Source organism: Brachycentrus maculatus, unplaced genomic scaffold, assembly GCF_059751285.1.
Source record: "Brachycentrus maculatus isolate JH-2025_06_01 unplaced genomic scaffold, ASM5975128v1 h1tg000101l, whole genome shotgun sequence".
Classification (NCBI taxonomy): domain Eukaryota; kingdom Metazoa; phylum Arthropoda; class Insecta; order Trichoptera; family Brachycentridae; genus Brachycentrus; species Brachycentrus maculatus.
Genome location: NW_028280855.1, coordinates 356,916 through 377,500, shown reverse-complemented (window position 1 = coordinate 377,500; position 20,585 = coordinate 356,916). Strand labels below are relative to the sequence as shown.

Below are 20,585 nucleotides of genomic sequence, written 5' to 3'. Positions count from 1 at the left end.
GATAAACCACGTACTGGGCGGCCATTGAAGTCTGATGACGACAAGTTAAAAGTCATAATTGACACCAATCCACGTCTAACCATCAGCGAAAATGTGTCAATGATGGGAGTCAACCAAACAACCGTATTTAGACATTTGAAGCGTATGGAAATGGTTTCGCGGTACGACGTTTGGATACCTCATCAATTGTCGGCTGCCAATTTATTGGATCGTGTTTCAACTTGCGTTGCTTTGAGTGCGAGACAAAAACTTGAACCTTTTTTGCATCGTTTGGTGATGGAAGATGAGAAATGGGTCGTGTACAACAACGTGACAAGAAATAGACATTGGGCTATACCTGGACAAGCCCCATTAACAACTTCGAAGACCGAAATCCATAAGAAAAGTTATACTTTTTGTTTGGTGGGATAATAAGGGTATTGTGTATTTTGAACTCTTGGAACACGATCAAACAAGTACAACAGAACGAAATAGCCAGCAATTATCCAAATTGAACATGGAACTTCAAAAGGATAGACCAGAATTGGTAAACAGAAAAGGGGTAGTGTTTCATCACGACAACGCGCGACCACATATGGCTATGATGACCCAACACAAGCTAAATGAGTTAAACTGGGATGTTATCAAGCATCCACCGTATTCTCCAGATCTTGCTCTTTCTGATTTTCATTTATTCCGATAACTTAAAAAAAAATTAAATGATGAAAAAAATTATACAATAGAGCAGGTAAAAACATCCCTTACTTCATTTTTCGCATCAAAATCCAGGGAATTTTTTACTACTGGTATTAATAAGTTGATAGAAAGATGGGAGAAGGTTAAAAGAACTGGTGGAAATTATATAATTTATTAAATAAATAATACATATAAAAAAAATAATACAAAAAATTATACGTAAAAAACGGTCAAAACTTTTGCATCAACCCAATATATATATATATATATATATATATATATATATATATATATATATATATATATATATATATATATATATATATATATATATATATATATATATATATATATATATATATATTTATATATATATATGTATATATATTTATATATTTATATATATATAAATATATAAATTATATTTATATTTATATATATATATATATATATATATATATATATATTATATTTATATATATATATATATATATATATATATATATATATATATATATATATATATATATATATATATATATATATATATATATATATATATATATATATATATATATATATATATATATATATATATATATATATATATATATATAATTAAACCCTTATCCGCACCCCAATGGTGCATAGGGCACTGTCATATAAACGCAGTGTTATCTCGATCGTTTACACATGAAGGAAAGGTGATCAGCCCTCCGCTTCAGGTACCAGTCCAGTGTAATATTGAATAAATATTTCAGTGAAAAAATCACTTTTATTAATTTGAGCCCCCCCCCCTGGGAATCGAACCCGGGACCTCCAGAACGGTAGCCGAGCGTGCTGACCATTGCACTACAGAGGCGGACGGATCTATGGGATTTAGTGGTGTCTTATTTAGAAAATATGACAAGACGGATAATACAAATAAACGAGCTGTACATAACATACCAAAAAAAGAGTTTCTGCTTAATGAAAAGCTTCTATCATCCCACCATAGATGTCTCTTGTCAAATTCTTTTGAAGTCAAACACTATGTTTCGAGTTTAATCGATATATCTATAAGTTCCAAGAATTTGAGTAGTGTTGTTATCAATCATGGCGAGAATCGGTGAATGTTACACTCGAGTAAAGTGAACATTTAAACCATCCTATTACGGTCGTAAGCCCCATAAATGCCCAGATTTCCATATTCTTCTCCATCAATGATGAGATGTTAAAAAATGTATGTTAAAAAATAACTCCTATAATTGGAGATTAGCTTTACTTTATAGCTCGAACAGTATTTATCTTTGAACTTCGATATTAGCTGATATTTTTTTCGATACGACTCTATTATAAATTAAGTTATAAATTATAAATTAAGCTATAAAAATAGATGAAAATGAAGTGTAATTCGATGTCATTAATTTTTTAGCTAAACTGGCAGTGCACAACGGAGTCCTGGTTCCAACTCTAATGTATGAAAGTGAAACATGGAGTTGGCAAAAAAAGGATGAAAGTAAATTGAATGCAGTCGAAATGCGATCTCTCAGAAGAATGTGCGACAAAACGATGTATGATAGATGTGCGAATAGTGAAATAAGGAAGGAATGCAAAGCTGAGATAAGCATTATCGATATAATTAAGAAAGGTGTGTTGAGATGGTTTGGACATGTGGAACGTATGAGTGAGGAAAGAACGGTAAAACAAATTTATGAGGCGAATGTAAGTGGAAAAAGGAGCAGAAGAAGACCGAGAAAAACATGGCACGATCAGGTATGCCAAATACTTGAAAGTGGTCGGGTTAGGAGTCGTAACAATCGGCGGGTATGTGTTAGGAGATGCATGAACGTGGAAGAGGCGAAGAATGTTTGCAAAGACAGAGTGGTGTGGCGTTCTTTTCTCTCTGCCTACCCCTGCGGAGAGGCGGCGTGATGGTTAGTTAGTTAGTTGGTTTTTTATTTATTTTTTTTAATTTATGTTTTTATATAATAATTTAACGATATGATTAAAACAAATATTTTATTTTTTTACCTTTTTAAATGACAAGGTTTTTACAACATTTTGATTGTGTCCAAATACTTGTTCACAAAGCTGGATTATCTCCAATTATAGGAGTATTTTTCATATATTTTTTTGACATCTCATCAAAGATGAAGAAGAATATGGAAGTCTGGGCATTCTGGTTTAAGTGATCACTTTACACACATGTAACATTCACTAATTCCACCTATTATTGACAGCTACACTACTCAAATTCTTGGAAGTTCTATATATATGAACCAATTTTGAAACATTGTTCTTGAATCACTAGAATTTTACTACAGACATCTATTGGTGAGATGTAAAAATGCTTTTTACTGAGCAGAAACTCTTATATTAGTATGTGAGGTCCGAATCCTGGATTATAATCACACACATGAGAAACGCCAGAAAATATCATTTTCATTTTTATCATTCTAGCTTATAACTAGCTTTGACCAGATAATTTATTTATAAGGTACATTTTGAGTGTGTCCAAATACTTGTTCACGAATCGGGATTATCTCCAATTATAGGAGTATTTTTCATATTATTTTTTGACATCACATCAAAGATGAAGAAGAATATGGAAGTCTTCTGTGATTTTACCCTTTGATATTTATATATTATTACTCTGTACTAGTCCCTGAAGCGCAGGAGTGAGCACCTTGCCTTCATGTAAGTACCGATCAAGATAACATTGCGTCAATTCGATTCAGTGCCCTTTGCATCTTTGGGTGCGTATAAGGGTGAAAAGATGAATAAATATATATATTTTTAAAATTGTTAGGTTGTTCTCAGAAATTTGACACGAAACCCATCCTTGTATTTGTGTTAATTTGTGTTAATCATTCATTGTATTTGTGTTAATTTTAAGCCGATTATTTTTTACAACGGTGTCTCTCAAAATAGAGCTCCAGCGTAAAACCAGGTTTATCTGTATAGTTTTACTTAAACTAAGCGTGAAAAACCAGCCTTGACTATACTCACCTCACTAGCGGTCACATTAACGATTACCATTAGTCGTAACGACACAAGGGCAAGTTCGTGATGATAGCGCTGAAATTTTTAACAACGTACCTACGCATAACGATAAAAGCAATCGTATTTTTTTCGACAGATTGACTAATTTTAAAACCCAGCAGTCGCAATGCTTTTCTAAATACAGGTAACATTTAACGTATTTTTTTGGAAATTACTCTCCTGCCTGATATCTAGCTACAGCTTATGCGTCACCGCTTATCATGGCCTTGCTTATGCTTCAACTTTACAAGTTTCATCGCCTATTACTATTTGTGAGTGGGTTTCCTCTTCATAATATAATAAGTACTATACAGCTGTCCAAACTTAAAACACAGTAAGGGACATTTTTTTTTGCAATACCTACCTCCGTTTTTTTGCATTTTTAGTAGAATCTACTTGGTCCAAAAATGCAAAAAAACCTACTACAGAAAAATGTTCCTTACTGTGTTTTGAGTTTGGACAGCCGTATAATTGCGTGATTTTAATCATCTTCTTCTTCAAACCCTTCAAATCCACACCCGATGGTGTATAAGGCATTACGTCAAATAAATGCAGTGTTGTCTTGATCGATAACCTATGAAGGAAAGTTGATCACTCCTCCGCTTCAGGTATCAGACCAGGGTAATATTGAATAAATATTGAGTAAAAAATTCACTCATTTTATTATGCTTTTTTTCCAACACCGTTCGATTACATTATTTTTTACATCTCAACATAGATGAAGAAGAATATGGAAATCTGGCCATTTACGGGGCTTACAACCGTCACAAGCTGGTTTAAGTGATCACATTACACACGTGTAACATTCACCAAATATACCCATGTTTGACAACCACACAACTCAAATTCTTGGAAGTTCTATATGTATGAACCAATTTCGAAACATTGTTCTTGAATCACTAGAACTTCACTAGAGACATCTATTGGTGAGATATAAATAAGCTTTTTATTGAGACCCGAATCTTCTAGATACATAGATCAAACTCGAAACACTGTATGTGAGAGTTCACTAGAGACATCTATGGTGGGATGAAAGCTTTTATTTAGGAAAGCTTTATTGCCGTTGTTAAGATGATATCGCTCACTCCTTTCAAGAACGTCATAAATCAAAAAACTTGATTTTTCAGGAGAACGTTTTTAAAGTATAAAAATATAATACAATGCATTAAAAATAAATTTCAAGCCACTTATTGAACTTTTTACCGTGCAACAGATCTTTTTAGGTAAAACCTGATAGAAAAATATTTAGTATATTTAAAAAAAAAAAAACAATACCTTTTCTTCAAAATTCAAAAACAACACTTTCTGCCCTGTAGCGGGTGAATATTAAGTTTAAAATATGCCGCTTTTGCTGGGATATAGTACATTTTATGAGGATTTCCGAAACCATGCATAACTGAAAATTGACAATTTTTTATTTATGACGTTCTTGAAAGCAGTAAGCGATATGTGAAAAATTATTTGGAGACATTGGCTAAAATTTCTTCAAAAGTGCCTAGACGAAACGGTTGAAGAATCGCTCCATAGGTACTCGTTAAAGCGGAGTTCTCACAACGGTTCTTGACTATCACAAATACACTCCGAGATGAGCGTTGAACACTATAATATACAAATTATGAATTATGGTAAAAAGCCGGTTTGCGTTGCATAACAAACGTGATTGGGAAATATCTGGTCCATGTTTTGAAGATCGCGTTTGTAATAATTTCCGGATATACCATGCCGACGGCAAAAGGCACCGTTACCTTACGCCAGGGGTCGCCAAACTGCGGCGCGGGTGTCAAAAGTGGCGCTCAAACAACAGGGTTAATTCATAATTCATTCAAACCCTTATTCGCACCCCAATGGTGCATAGGGCACTGCATCATATAAACGCAGTGTTATCTTGATCGTTAGCACACGAAGAAAAGGTGATCAGCTCTCCGCTTAGATAAATGAGCTTCACTTTTGTTTGCCCAAAAAACTCCAATTTTTTTTTCATCTCAAATTCGATCAATATAACTATTATATTTATTTAACTAAAATGTTAGTAGTATTAGTATATAACTATTCACCGAGATTTTTATGTCTACCGGTTTCGAGACGTACCCGTCTCTTCGTCAGGACAATCACTACAACAGCATGCAAACAATACTACCCTTCTCTACCATAGCACTAAGAGCCGAGGTCAAATATTCACTCTGGGCATGTTTGACCTCGGTTCTTAATGCATGGTTCTGCTAAACCCCTAGTGCATGTTGGTTTTCGGGTCGACCAAAATCGTATGTGTTAAGCATTTTGTGCAGTTTAAAGTGTGTAAATAGTGCTACGGTAGTGACGGGTAGTACTGTTTGCATGCTGTGGTAGTGATTGTCCTGACGAAGAGACGGGTACGTCTGGAAGCCGGTAGACAAAAAAATCTCGGTGAGTGGTTATATACTAATATTACTAATTTTGTTTAAAAAAAATTTAAAGTTATACTGATTGAATTGGAGATAGTAAAAAAGGATATTATTTGTAAAACCAACGCGTTTTTATATGTTTTTGCAGCTAACTCCCACTATTTCTGCTGATGAAGAAGGATTATCTTTTTTTACACACAGAATAAAAAATATACGGAAATGGAGCATAAATTATCAACAGTAGCTTGGGCACTCGGGGTTGCATCTTTATGCTCGCCTAAACTTGTGTAACTTAAACTGTTCTAAACTAACAATATGCACGAAACACTTGATGATTAAAATTATAATCGTTTACATATGGTACATATAGGGTTAGGCAGAGAGGATGGTATGCCACACTTCTTCTGACTTACACTCCTCGCTTCTTTCACATCCATCTAGTCATACATGCCCTCCGATTACGCAGACTTTTAACACCACCAGATTTTAGGTACTGATTGATCTGATCGTGTCAAGTCTTTTTCGGTCGTATTCCTTCGGTTCTCCCGCTTACATTCACCACATATCCATACCACCTTAAAGAAATATTATGTTTATATATATATTATATATATATATATATATATATATATATATATATATATATATATATATATATATATATATATATATATATATATATATATATATATATATATATATATATATATATATATATATATATATATATATATATATATATATATCAAATATATATATATATATATATATATATATATATATATATATATATATATATATATATATATATATATCTATAAAAATCTTTAAAAAAAAAATTAAAAAGACAATTATACCATTAATTATATAAAACATTAAACCTTGAGTGTATGTCCCTCTCCAAGTACAAGAGCTCAGTCTCTTTTTTGGAGAGGTACAGCGAATCTAAAACTAAAAGTTAGCCATATGTTTAAATGTTAAGAAAATGTATTATGTTGTACTGAAAAATGTATCTATATTAAAGAAATTAAATTTTAAAAAAAATTATTAAAAAAAAAAATATATGTATATATATATATATATATATATATATATATATATATATATATATATATATATATATATATATATATATATATATATACAATATATATATATATATATGTATGTATATATATATATATATATATATATATATATATATATATATATATATATATATATAAATATATATATATACACATATGTATATTTATATATATATATATAAAGCACGTGGTCTTCACTATAAACAGAGTTCCGGGTTCAATCGCCATTCAATATGAAAACATGCTTTGCTAATTACGCATTTTATGCAATTATTTTTTACTGTGCTAATTGACATAAGAATGGAGACAACTTTTTCAATATTTGGCGGCAAAAGAGAAAGTTTTGACGGTTATTCAATATCGGTCCGCAAGTTCGTGGGCAGATTTGTGAGCACAACCAAAGGCCGATTGATCACGGATATTGGAACATCTTTGACAGTTGTTTGAATCAAATATGGAACGTCTTCGAAAAGATGGTTCTGACGATTCAACGTATTCTTTTCAACGTTCAACATTCACCATTTTTACAAAATTCGTCATTTTAACTAAATAAACATTACACCGCTTTAGGAGTAGGCAGAGAGAATACCATATTCTTCTTCTTCTTCCTGGTTCCATCCAAACTAATCGTCTTTGTAGACTGTTGGAGTCAGCTCTCCTCGCTCTCAAATTGTAGGTCCTTCTGTCATGGACAACGTCACCTAGGCCAAAATCATTCACATTTTATTAGTTTTTTTTTAGTAAAAAGAGAAATAATTCGTTTTAATTATTTACAAAAATACTTCAATTTTATATTATTGATAATTATTTCTCTTTATACATTATTAAAAATAGGTATAAAAATTGTGGTAGATTGAATTTGAACCGAGAAACTATCTCAAGAGCCTGCGACACTAACCACGGGACCATAACCCAATTATTTGTATATCTGTGAAACAGTTTGCTCTTGAGATTTTACATTTGCAATATCAACGACGATATGTTGTTTACTTCATTCAAAAAGTACTTCGCTTTTCATTTTAAAAATAAACTGTTTAGTTTTGAAACATCTAAGGTCAGTTGAACGCATCGTAGTAAGGTCAGAATAATTGTTTAATTGTGATGCAAACACATTGCATTTAGTTTCCGAGGTCAGACGGCAATAAATTCATCTCGTAAGCTCTTGAACTGACCCCATCATTCATAAAACATAGAATTTCACAAGGCTTTTCAACAAAATAACCATAAAAGATGTATTAGGAAGTCGGTTATTCTAATTCCTGTCATGTACACTTGGGTCTCTTTTTATACGATATATACGTTCCACGGGGAATCGCATAAAAAAATACTTGAACTACATACAAAACTAGGAGATGGGTTCCATTATTTTTAAAAACCGCATAACTTTAAATCAATATGATAGAATGTACCAAAAATCGCATAAAAAAGTTCATAAAAAATACTAAAAATAAAAACAGGAGAGCTTTTTCCTTAATTAAATATCCACATATCGCTCACTCCTTTCAATAACGTCATAAATAAAATGACTTTTCATACTAAATGACCACTATTCGTAGGTTCATTGAATGGGCAGAAAACAGCTTGATCCTCTTTTTCGTTAAATGGCTATAAGTATCAAAAATCAGAATTGCCGTATTTGGAGTGGAGAAAACCCAGAAGCCTTTGTCGAGACGCTCTTGCATCCATTAAAAGTCGCTGTTTGGTATGCTTTTGCAGGTAGAATCATCGGCCCATATATTTTTTTAAACGATGCTGTCCAGAATGTTACGGTCGATGGAGAGCGCTACAGAACCATGATTACTGACTTCTTCGTACCTCAGTTGAATGGCAATGATGTGACAAAGCTGTGGATTCAACAAGATGGCGCAACATGCCACACGGCGGGTGCCACCATCAATTTATTGCGGGAATTTAGAATTTTTATACCTCTAAAAAACACCTTTACATGAAAATAACAATAACAATATTTAAATGATAACGACAATAATTTACCTTGAACGCAGTTCAAAAATAACATTTTTTGCACATCGGACTGTTTATTTTACATATATTTGTTATAACACACTTATATTATGATATTTTTATTACTTTTTCGTTTTCCGCATAGAACTATTTGCTTTTATTTGAAATATTAGCGTTCAAAGTTCTGTTATATTATATATATGCAGGATTTAAAAAATAAATCCAATATCATATGCATTTATTGTCTTTTAAGTGGTTTGTTCTTTTTTTCCTTGTATTGCCATTATATAAATACATTTTTATATATTTTCATGCATATGATGACCTAAAAATATCGCGTGTAGAACTGTACATTTGTGACTTTTATTTTTTTTTACATAAATTGTATACATTTATTTAAAGAACAATTATAAACATATTTAAAATATTTTTTGCAGAGACCCACCAAGCCACCTTGTGTGTCTTGTCGGTGGAGTTCTTTTTACATACGTTTTTTAATTGTTTTTATCAATTTTAACCTAATATACACACAAAAAAGAGAGAAAAAATATTAAAATATAACGTATTTTACAATTTTCATAGAATTAATTCATGATCATTTACCCATTCCTTTATTTTGCCTTTATTCCATATATTATTTTGACCTCTAACCTCCGTCGGCAACAAATTTAAAATGTTTCTAACGATATATTGCAGTGTTGGACTCCCATATTTATTGTTAATTCTTGGGACTATCAAACTTTCGTTGTGGGTAAATCGTGTATCATGGTTGTGTACTAGAAGATGTGGATATTTTTGTCTATTTTGTTGTTCAACGATGATACTCATCCACAATATTCCACGTACCGGCAGTAATTTCAAATGTTCATATATCAAGATTGGATTGTCCCTTTGATTATGTATGTATATACTTATGTATATATATATATATATGTATATATATATATATGTATATATATATATATATATATATATATATATATATATATATATATATATATATATATATATATATATATATATATATATATATATATATATATATATATATATATATATATATATATATATATATATATATATATATATATATATATATATATATATATATATATATATATATATATATATATATATATATATATATGGAATATTGCAGATTTTGAACCATTTTCAAATTTGTATGAACCTAAAAATTAATTAAAAACCTCCTAATAAATAAATTATGTGCTAGTTTTATTTTTTTTTTTTATTTCTTTTTTATATTCTTATTTGTGTTTCAGTCTTGTTAATCTTATGTCCCTTGTCCCAAAATGAGAAATGGAAATTACTCATCGGGAATATTACATACATTTATCGTAGTCATACAGGAGAAAGTGACCAAGTGCATTTTTTACAAAAACGTGATCATTGACTATTTGATATCTTACTAGCTTAATAATGCCCTGAAAATTTTTTCAAAGGATTTTAAACTTGGAAGTATAATATATTGACTTGTTAAAAATGACTAACAACTGCATTGATGTTTATTTTGTTGCCAAGCAAAAGTGACTTAAATGGCCCTCCTGAACATTTTACGTTTTGTTAGTTGGTCACTTCCTCCTGTACGATATTAAAAATATATATTTTTGCAGAGACCCACCAAGCCACCTTGTGTGTCTTGTCGGTGGAGTTCTTTTTACATACATTTTTTATTGTTTTTATCCATTTTAACCTAAGAAGCTAAAAAGAAAGAAAAAATAATAATATATTAACTATTTTACAATTTTCATAGAATTAACTCTTGACCCATTCCTTTATTTTGCCTTTGTTCCATATTTTATTTTGACCTCTAACCTCCGTCGGCAACAAATTGAAAATGTTTGGAACGATATATTGAAGTGTTCAGTTATATTATGCGAAGCGAGCTGTATTCGGCCCCGCTTCGCTGAGACTCTTATCTTGTTATGAATGGGAAACAAACAAACCTACTAACTAACCAAACCATCACGCTGCTTGTCCGCAGGGATAGGCAGAGATAATATGACTTATGTATGCAAAATGTTTTGAAATAAGTAAGTATATAAAATTTATGAGATATGTATGTTTTTGCAGGTTAGGTCAATATTGGACAATGGAAACCATACCACTGATTGAAAACATGACAGATGCTCTCGCAAGGACCTCCGTGGCTAGTGAAGGAGATGCTTTGAGGAAAATCAACTCCATCAAAGCCAAGATGGAAGATTTCAACGATGACAACAACAACAACGCCGAGAATAACAACTTGGCCCAAAATGCTCAGCCCCTTATCGCGTACGCGAGCGAGAATGAAGAGAATTTGACGAAACTCACAAAGCTGCAAGAATTTTATAAAGGAACTAGCATCTTTATAACTGGGGGAACAGGTAACATATCGCTCACTCCTTTCAACAACGTCAAAAAACAAACAAAAACGATCTCCTGAAAAATCAAAAAAACTTGATTTTTCAGGAGATCGTTTTTAACGTCTAAAAATATAATAATATGTATTAAAAATATATATCAAGCCACTTACTGAACTTTTTACTGTGCAACAGATCTTTTTAGGTAAAACCTGAATATTTTTTCTCCATTTTAAAAATATTTAGTATATTTCAAAAAATAATTAACAATACCGTTTCTTCAAAATGTGAAAACAACACTTTCCGCCCCGTAGTGGGTAAATATTAAGTTAAAAATATGCCGCTTTTGCTGGGATATAGTACATTTTCTGGGCATTCCAAAAACATGCACAACTGAAATTTACGAGTTTTGATATATGACGTTGTTGGAAGGAGTGAACGATATATGATCAAGATACGGCTAATGCAACACCGCTTATCACGGCCCTACTTAGACTTTAGCTAAATATTTTTTTTTAAATTATTTGTTGATATTCTAACAAGGATTGGATTGAATCTACGTGCCCTACCTAAAATGCTCTAACTTCATTTTTGGCAATTTTGAGATATTTGGTGTATGTTATCAACTGACCGTTATCTATAAATACAAACAAACAAAAAAATATATATAAAATAAATTACGCCTAGTTTTCAGGCTATCTACGTAAAATTTTCGAAATGAACTGAACTCCTAAAACGCTAACTACTTCATTTTGACAAAGCGTAAAGTATTAAAACGATTTAATGTTTTATTTGATCGTCTTTTTTAATGTAAAATACTTATTTAGAATTTAAGATAAAACCGTTAATTAATAAAAACAAATACGTTGAAAAATCTTCTAAGCTCTCTCCTGTAAAGTAACAGATTTGCAGATAGAGTACTTTACGTAGTGTCCGCCTCCATAGTGTAATGGTCAGCACGCTCGACTATCATTCTGGAGGTCCCGGGTTCGATTCCCAGAGGGTGGTCAAATAAATATTAGTGATTCTTTCACTCTAATATTTATTCAATATCACCCTGGACTGGTACCTGAAGCGGATGGCTGATCACCTTTCCTTCATGTGTTAACGATCAAGATAACACTGCGTTTATATGCAGTGCCCTATGCACCATTGGGGTGCGGATAAGGGTTTGATGATGATGTACTTTACGTAGGGGCCGTCGAAATTGTAAAAAAAAAATCCTTATAGCTTCTTAACCTATGGGTATTCCTCAGTTTTCTTTCATTTTAAACCATAGATTATTTTTGCATTATTTTTGTTTATGAATTTTGTGTAATAAATATGTTTTCCATCATATTTTCTTTTTTTTTCAGGATTTTTGGGCAAATTACTTCTTGAAAAATTGATGAAATCCTGTCCACACATCGAGAACATTTTCCTCCTAGTCAGAGTGAAGAAAGGCAAGGACGTCCACGCTAGAGCTGACGAGATATTCGACGAGCCGGTACTAAAAATAATTTAATTTATTATTAGATTAAAACCAATATATTTAGCTTTTCCACTTTTTTTAATTGACCAGCGACCGGGTTCCGTCGTTACCGACATCATCAGACCAGTCTGATGATGTCGGTAACGACGAAACCCGGTCGCTGGTCAGATAAAAAAAGTGGAAAAGCTAAAATATTGGTTTTAATCTAATAATAAATTAAAAATGCAATTCCATCACGAAGTGTCAGTGGATAATATAAATCTACTAAAAATAATTATTATATATTACATTTTGACATCTCAGCATAGATGAAGAAGAAGAATATGGATGTCTGGGTATTTACAGGGCCTAAGACCCGTCATAGTCTGGTTTGAGTGATTACTTTATACATGTGTAGCACGTACCATTCTATCCATGATGAAAACCACTCTACTCAGAACTCATATCGCTCACTCCTTTCAACAACGTCAAATATCAAAAAACTTATTTTTCAGGAGATCGTTTTTAAAGTTTAAGAATATAATGAAATGTATTAAAAATAAATACCAAGCCACTTATTAACTTTTCACTGTGCAGCAGATCTTTTTAGGTAAAACCTGAATATTTTTTCACCATTTGAAAAATATTTAGTTTATTTAAAAAACAAATAAACAATACCCTTTCTTAAAAATGCTAAAAGCACACTTTCTGCCCTGTAGCGGGTAAATATTAAGTTAAAAATATGCCGCTTTTGCTGGGATATAGTACATTTAAGGGGCATTCCGAAAACACACACAACTGAAAAATTTTTGATTTTTTATATTTGACGTTGTTGAAAGGAGTGAGCGATATATGGTATATATCCGATATTATTCACACGTCGCTTCATGTGTGAGCTCACGGCAGTATTTGGCTCATTTGATTTTGGAGATTCTGGCTTACATCGTGATCACTTAAGCCAGCCAAATCCAGGTCATATGTCCTGTAAATACTTCCACCTCGATACTACCTTCGTGCAAACAAATTCTACATCTTTGTTGACATATTTAAGTGTCAAAAACCACATCAAACAACTTGACAACTGAATCCATTTTGTCATCTCTCTGTGTTGAAAAAGTGAATCAACAATTTGAAAGCTTCCTCTTTAAAGCATCGTGACAGAAAGCTCCTGGAAATCATAATGGAATCCACATAAATAGCAGCAAATGCAGCTGTATTTTTTAAGAATTATCAATACGTATTTTTGTTTTTTCCTTAGGTGTTTGATGGTCTGCGCAAAATGGTCCCGAAATTCCATCATATGGTAAGAGTTGTACCAGGAGATGTATCCTTGGCTGGTTTAGGACTGAGCCTAGCAGACAGACAGATGCTCATCGATAAGGTACTTGTTCTTAATCTTCATCTTCTTCATCTTCTTCTTCATCATCTTCATCTTCTTCATCTTCTTAATCTTCTTCATCTTCTTAATCTTCTTTGTCTTCTTCATCTTCTTCATCTTCTTCTTCATCTTCTTCATCTTCTTCATCTTCATTAGTCTTCTGTCCTCTACTGCTGGATATAGGTCTCTTCTGGATCCTTCCATTTACTTTGGTCTGTTGCTGCTTATAGCCAGTTTCTACCCCCCACAGCAGCTAAGTCGTCGGACCATCTTTTTCGAGGCCTTCCGACGCCTCTTTTACTCTCCGAAGGTCTCCATCTTAAAATTCCTCGGGTCCATCTTATGGGATTTTGTCTTGTCATATCTCTCAATATGTCCTGACCATAATCAACATCATATATCAAAAAAAATGATTTTTCAGGAGATCCTTTTTAAAGTTGAAGAATATAATAAAATGTGTTAAAAATAAATATCAAGCCACTTATTGAACATTTTACTGTGCAACAGATCTTTTTAGGTAAAACCTGAATGTTTTTTTCCGTTTGAAAAATATTTAATATATTCAAACAAAAATTAAAAAATACCTTTTCTTCAAAAATCCAAAAACAACACTTTCTGCCCTGTAGCGGGTAAATATTAAGTTTAAAATATGCCGCTTTTACTGGGATATAGTACATTTTCTGGGCACTCCGAAAACATGAACAACTGAAAATTGACGGGTTTTGATATACGACGTTGTTGAAAGGAGTGAGCGATTTGTTTAATTCATTCATTGTTGTCATATAGGTTGATGTGGTGTTCCATGCAGCTGCCACAGTGAGGTTCGATGAAAAAATGTCGCTAGCTCTTGCTATCAATGTGGAAGGAGTCAAAAGTATGCTGGAACTTTGCAAGTCGATGAAACGCCTAAAGGTACAAAGGATTTTTATTATTTTTTTTTTAAATAGAATTATTTTTGTTTTTTGTCCGCCTCCGTGGTGTAATGGTCAGCGTGTTTAGCTACCGTGCTGGAGGTCCCGGGTTCGATTCCCAGGGGGGGAGGTGAAAATAAATATTAGTGATTTAACACTAAAATTTATTCAATATTACCCTGGACTGGTTCCTGAAGCGCAAGAGTGATCACCTTGCCTTCATGTAAGTAATGATCAAGATAACACTGCGTCGATTGATGCAGTGCCCTATGCACCATTAGGTGTGGATAAGGGGTTATATTTGTGTTTTTATTATTTACACAAATATTTCAATTTCATACTATTGCTGTGAGATTACAATTTCATTCTGTTAGAAATGGGTATCAAATTGTGGTAGAGTGGTTCGAACCGAGAAACTCTGACTTAAGAGTCCGGGACACTAACCACGGGACCACAACCCGATTTATTTACTAGCTGTTACCAATCGCGCGTCACTGTTACTCAGTCAAATTTAATTAAAAAGAAAGAACAATGATTAAAGAAAACACTTCGGTTTTTACCACTTGAGTTTTATTATAGACTACATGTTTCAGAAGTTAAACTTCCATCATTCAGGTCTGTATAATAACATTTTGGAAGTTTAACTTCTGAAACATGTAGTCTATAATAAAACTCAAGTGGTAAAAAACGAAGTGTTTTACTTTAATCATTGTAACATGTCTTACCACAAAGTTAATGCCGAAACAATAAATTAAAAAAGAAAGAATATGCAAATCACAAATTTGCGATATGCTAAATTACTCAGTACTTGTGGATCTGTGAAAATAGTAAGGTAGAGGAAAGGCAATTGGAAATGGTATAGGCACATAGGACGCAGAGAACCTGATCATATTGTGAACCAGGCAATCGCCATGGATCTTCCTCGAGAGACTTCTAGAGTAAGACCAAAGAATTCATGGATGCTGCAGTGAGATAACATGATTCGAAGGCATGGCCTAGGTGACGTTGTCCATTATAGAAGGACCTACAGCCTGAGGGCGAGGAGTGTAGTCTACAAAGACGATAAGTTAGGATGAAACAAGATGAAGATACATACCTACATGGTAGAATTTAGATTCTTTTTTATCACATTAAAATTTCGTTTTCTTCTTTTTTCCCCAGTCGCTGGTCCACGTTTCGACTGCCTTCACAAACTGCTTCCGCCCGGGAGATATAGACGAGTGCTTCTACCGGTATTCCGTCACTGCTGATGACGTCAGCAAACTCATATCCAAGATGGACGATGCAGCCCTCGAAGAAAACACACCAAAGTAAGAAGGCAACCAATTTCCTCCCTCGATTCCTGTGTGAGTTCCTTATATCTTCAACAGGCCTTCCATTCCACTAGAAGAGGGTATGGCATTTTATGTCCTAGCTTGGTTCATGGTACCAATGTCCTTCACTAGTTTTATCATGTATGATACCACCTCTCGTGTGAGTTCCTTATCTCGTCACCAGACCTTCCATTCCTCTAGAAGAGGGTTCAGCATTTTGTGTCCTAGCTACCAAGCTAGGACACAAAATGCTGAACCCAATGGTACCAATGTCCTTCACTAGTATTATCATGTATGATACCACCTCTCGTGTGAGTTCCTTATCTCGTCAACAGACCTTCCATTCCTCTAGAAGAGGGTTCAGCATTTTGTGTCCTAGCTTGGTTCATGGTACCAATGTCCTTCACTAGTTTTATCATGTATGATACCACCTCTCGTGTGAGTTCCTTATCTCGTCAACAGACCTTCCATTCCTCTAGAAGAGGGTTCAGCATTTTGTGTCCTAGCTTGGTTCATGGTACCAATGTCCTTCACTAGTTTTATCATGTATGATACCACCTCTCGTGTGAGTTCCTTATCTCGTCAACAGACCTTCCATTCCTCTAGAAGAGGGTTCAGCATTTTGCGTCCTAGCTTGGTTTACGGTACCACTTTCCTTTACTACTTTTATCATGTATCGGCTGTTAAAACTCAAAACACAGTAAGGAACATTTTTTTGTAGTACGTTTTCTTTGCATTTTTGGACTAAGTAGATTCTACTTAGTCCAAAAATGTAAAAAATGCCCCTTACTGTGTTTTAGTATGGACAGCCGACCACCTCTCGTGTGAATTCCTAATATCGTCACCACACCTTCCGTTGCACTAGAAGAGGATTCGGCATTTTATGCCCTACCTTGATTTATGATACTAATATCAGGGTCAATGAGCCACATTTTGACGTACTGTGGCTTGGTAAAATGGGTCAAAAATTGGCCTAGCTTCTACACCATCGATGGTCCATGCTTTCTCTCTATTAATATTTGTATTTCTTCCAGAATCCTCGGCACTTGGCCCAACACATACACCTTCACCAAAGCACTCGCCGAGAATTACCTGATGGACAACGCCAAAGGTCTCCCTGTCGGGATGTTCAGACCAGCAATAGGTAAGTCAATAATACCTAATAACATATATGAAGAAGAAGATATACCTCTTTTTTGTCAGCCTCCGTAGTGTTATGGTCAGCATGCTCGCCTACCGTTCTGGAGGTCCCGGGCTCGATTCCCAGGGGGGTTTAATAAATATAAGTAATTTTTTTACTCTAATATTTATTTAATATTGAAGTACACTGGACTGGTACCTGAAGTGGAGGGCTAATCACCTTTCCTTCATGTGTAATCGATCGAGATAACACTGCGTTTATATGAAGCAGTGCCCTATGCACCATTGGGGTGCGGTAAGGGATTTATTATTATTATTATTATTATATATGGTAGTCTAGGCATTTACAGGGCTTACGACCTATAAAAGGCTGGGTAAGTGATCACTTTACACACGTGTAATATTCACCAATACGACCCATGATTGACAACCACACGACTCAAATTTTTTTAATTCCTAAATATATTTTCTTGAATGTTTTTCGCAAATACTTTGTGGCACATTTTATAAACTTTATAAAATTAAACGACTGTGTTTTAACCACTTTTTATTATTATTACACTTTAATCTACCGGTTTCGACAAGAATCTTGTCATCATCAGGGTTTATTAAATTCTAAAATATTAAAACCTTAAAATACTCATAATTAATTACATTCCCTTACCAAAAAACGTACACACGCTCCGTAAATAAAATTATGTTTTTGAAAGGAGTGAACGATGTTTTTATTATTTACACAAATATTTCAATTTCATACTACTTTAGTGGTCAGCACGCTCGGCTACCGTTCTGGAGGTCCCGGGTTCGATTCCCAGGGGGGTCAAATAAATAAAAGTGATTTTTTCACTGTAATATTTATTCAATATTACCCTGGACTGGTACCTGAAGCGGAGGGCTGATCACCTTTCCTTCGTGTGTAAACGATCAAGATAACACTGTGTTCATATGAAGCATTGCCCTATGCACCATTGGGGTGCGGATAAGGGTTTTATTATATATATATTATCATACTATTACTATAAGGGTTTGAATTTACAACATTTTGAGTGTGTCCAAATACTTGTTCACAAAATCTGGATTATCTCCAATTACAGGAGTTATTTTCATATTATTTTTTGACGTCTCATCAAACATGAAGAAGAATATGGAATATAATCTGGCGTTTCTCATGTATGTGATTATAATCCAGGATTTGGACCTCACATACTAATATAAGAGTTTCTGCTTCATAAAAAGCTTCTTTACATCTCACCAATAGATGTCTCTAGTGAAGTTCTAGTGATTCAAGAACAAGGTTTCTAAATTGGTTCATATACATATATATAGAACTTCCGAGAATTTGAGTAGTGTGGTTGTCAATAATGGGTATAATTGGTGAATGTTACACGTGTGTAAAGTGATCCTTTAACCAGCCGATGACGGTCGTCAGCCTCGTAAATGCCCAGACTTCCATATTCTTTTTCATGTTTGATGAGATGTCAAAAAATAATAGGGTTTGAATAAATTAATATCGGTCTTAAGCCTCGTAAATGCCCAGACTTCCGTATTCTTCATCTTTGTTAAAATGTCATTAAAATAGAATTTTCATAATTAATTTTTGTATGGAATCCCAGTGCAAATCTATTCACAGCTAATATCGCGACAGGTATAATAAATATCAATCATTTTTAAGACCGCTGGCATTGTCAAGTTGTATGATTACATGTATGTTTATTGTTATGTTTTTCCTTTAGTTCTGCCAATATTTATATGAATGCAAAAGATGAAAAATAATGTTCACACATCAAAGTAACAATCAAATGATCTAACTCATCGCTTCAACCTTCAAATAGCCTGCAAACGTCATTCTGTTTCGAGTGCATATAATATTTTTTTATTGCAAAGCGATATGGTATCCGTGGTGTATTGGTTAGGTTGACTGTTACATATAGCTCACTTCTTTCAAGAACGTCATAAATCAAAAATCGTCAATTTTCAGTTGTGCGTGTTTTTGGAATGCCTAGAAAATGTACTATATCCCAGTAAAAGTACATATTTTTAACTTAATATTTACCCGCTACAGGGCAGAAAGTGTTGTTTTTGTATTTTGAAGAAAAGGTATTGTTTAATTATTTATATTAATATTCTAAATATTTTTCTAACGGAGTAAAAACCTTCAGGTTTTACCTTAAAAGATCTGTTGCACAGTAAAAAGTTCAATAAGTGGCTTGATATTTATTTTTAATACATTGTATTATATTTTTAAACTTTAAAAACGTTCTCCTGAAAAATCAAGTTTTTTGATATATGACGTTCTTGAAAGGAGTGAGCGATATATGCTGTTATATATATATATATATATATATATATATATATATATATATATATATATATATATATATATATATAAATATTTATATATATATATATATATATATATATATATATATATATATATATATATATATATATATATATATATATATATATATATATATATATATATATATATATATATATATATATATATATATATATATATATATATATATATATATATATATATATATATATATATATATATATATATATATATATATATATATATATATATATATATATATATATATATATATATATATATATATATATATATATATATATATATATATATATATATATATATATATATATATATATATAACGTGGTAATATTTTCCTTTTGAAAGTTAAGTGTAAATAATATGTAAAGTGGGTGTATAATAATAAAATAAACAATGTGTTGCTTTGTAATTAAAGTTTATTCTTAATTTATCTTTATAATAATTTTTATATCTATCTATCTATCTATCTATCTGATTCTGACAGTCAATAATATTATCGAAAGTCTTTTGTTTTATTCTGAGCGACGCATGCGGCAT

At 32.5% G+C, this 20,585-nt stretch overlaps 1 protein-coding gene across 1 annotated transcript in view; it reads left to right on the top strand.

Annotated features, from left to right (window-relative positions):
• Nucleotides 1–20,585, top strand: part of LOC148310324 (fatty acyl-CoA reductase wat-like) — a 50,108-nt gene that overhangs the window by 16,221 nt on the left and 13,302 nt on the right. The window contains exons 2-7 of the mRNA XM_088258637.1: nt 11,225–11,517; nt 12,849–12,979; nt 14,202–14,324; nt 15,108–15,233; nt 16,394–16,542; nt 17,580–17,689. Coding sequence (XP_088114763.1) covers nt 11,244–11,517; nt 12,849–12,979; nt 14,202–14,324; nt 15,108–15,233; nt 16,394–16,542; nt 17,580–17,689 — 913 coding nt within the window. The 5' untranslated portion in view covers nt 11,225–11,243. The remainder of the gene's footprint in view (nt 1–11,224; nt 11,518–12,848; nt 12,980–14,201; nt 14,325–15,107; nt 15,234–16,393; nt 16,543–17,579; nt 17,690–20,585) is intronic.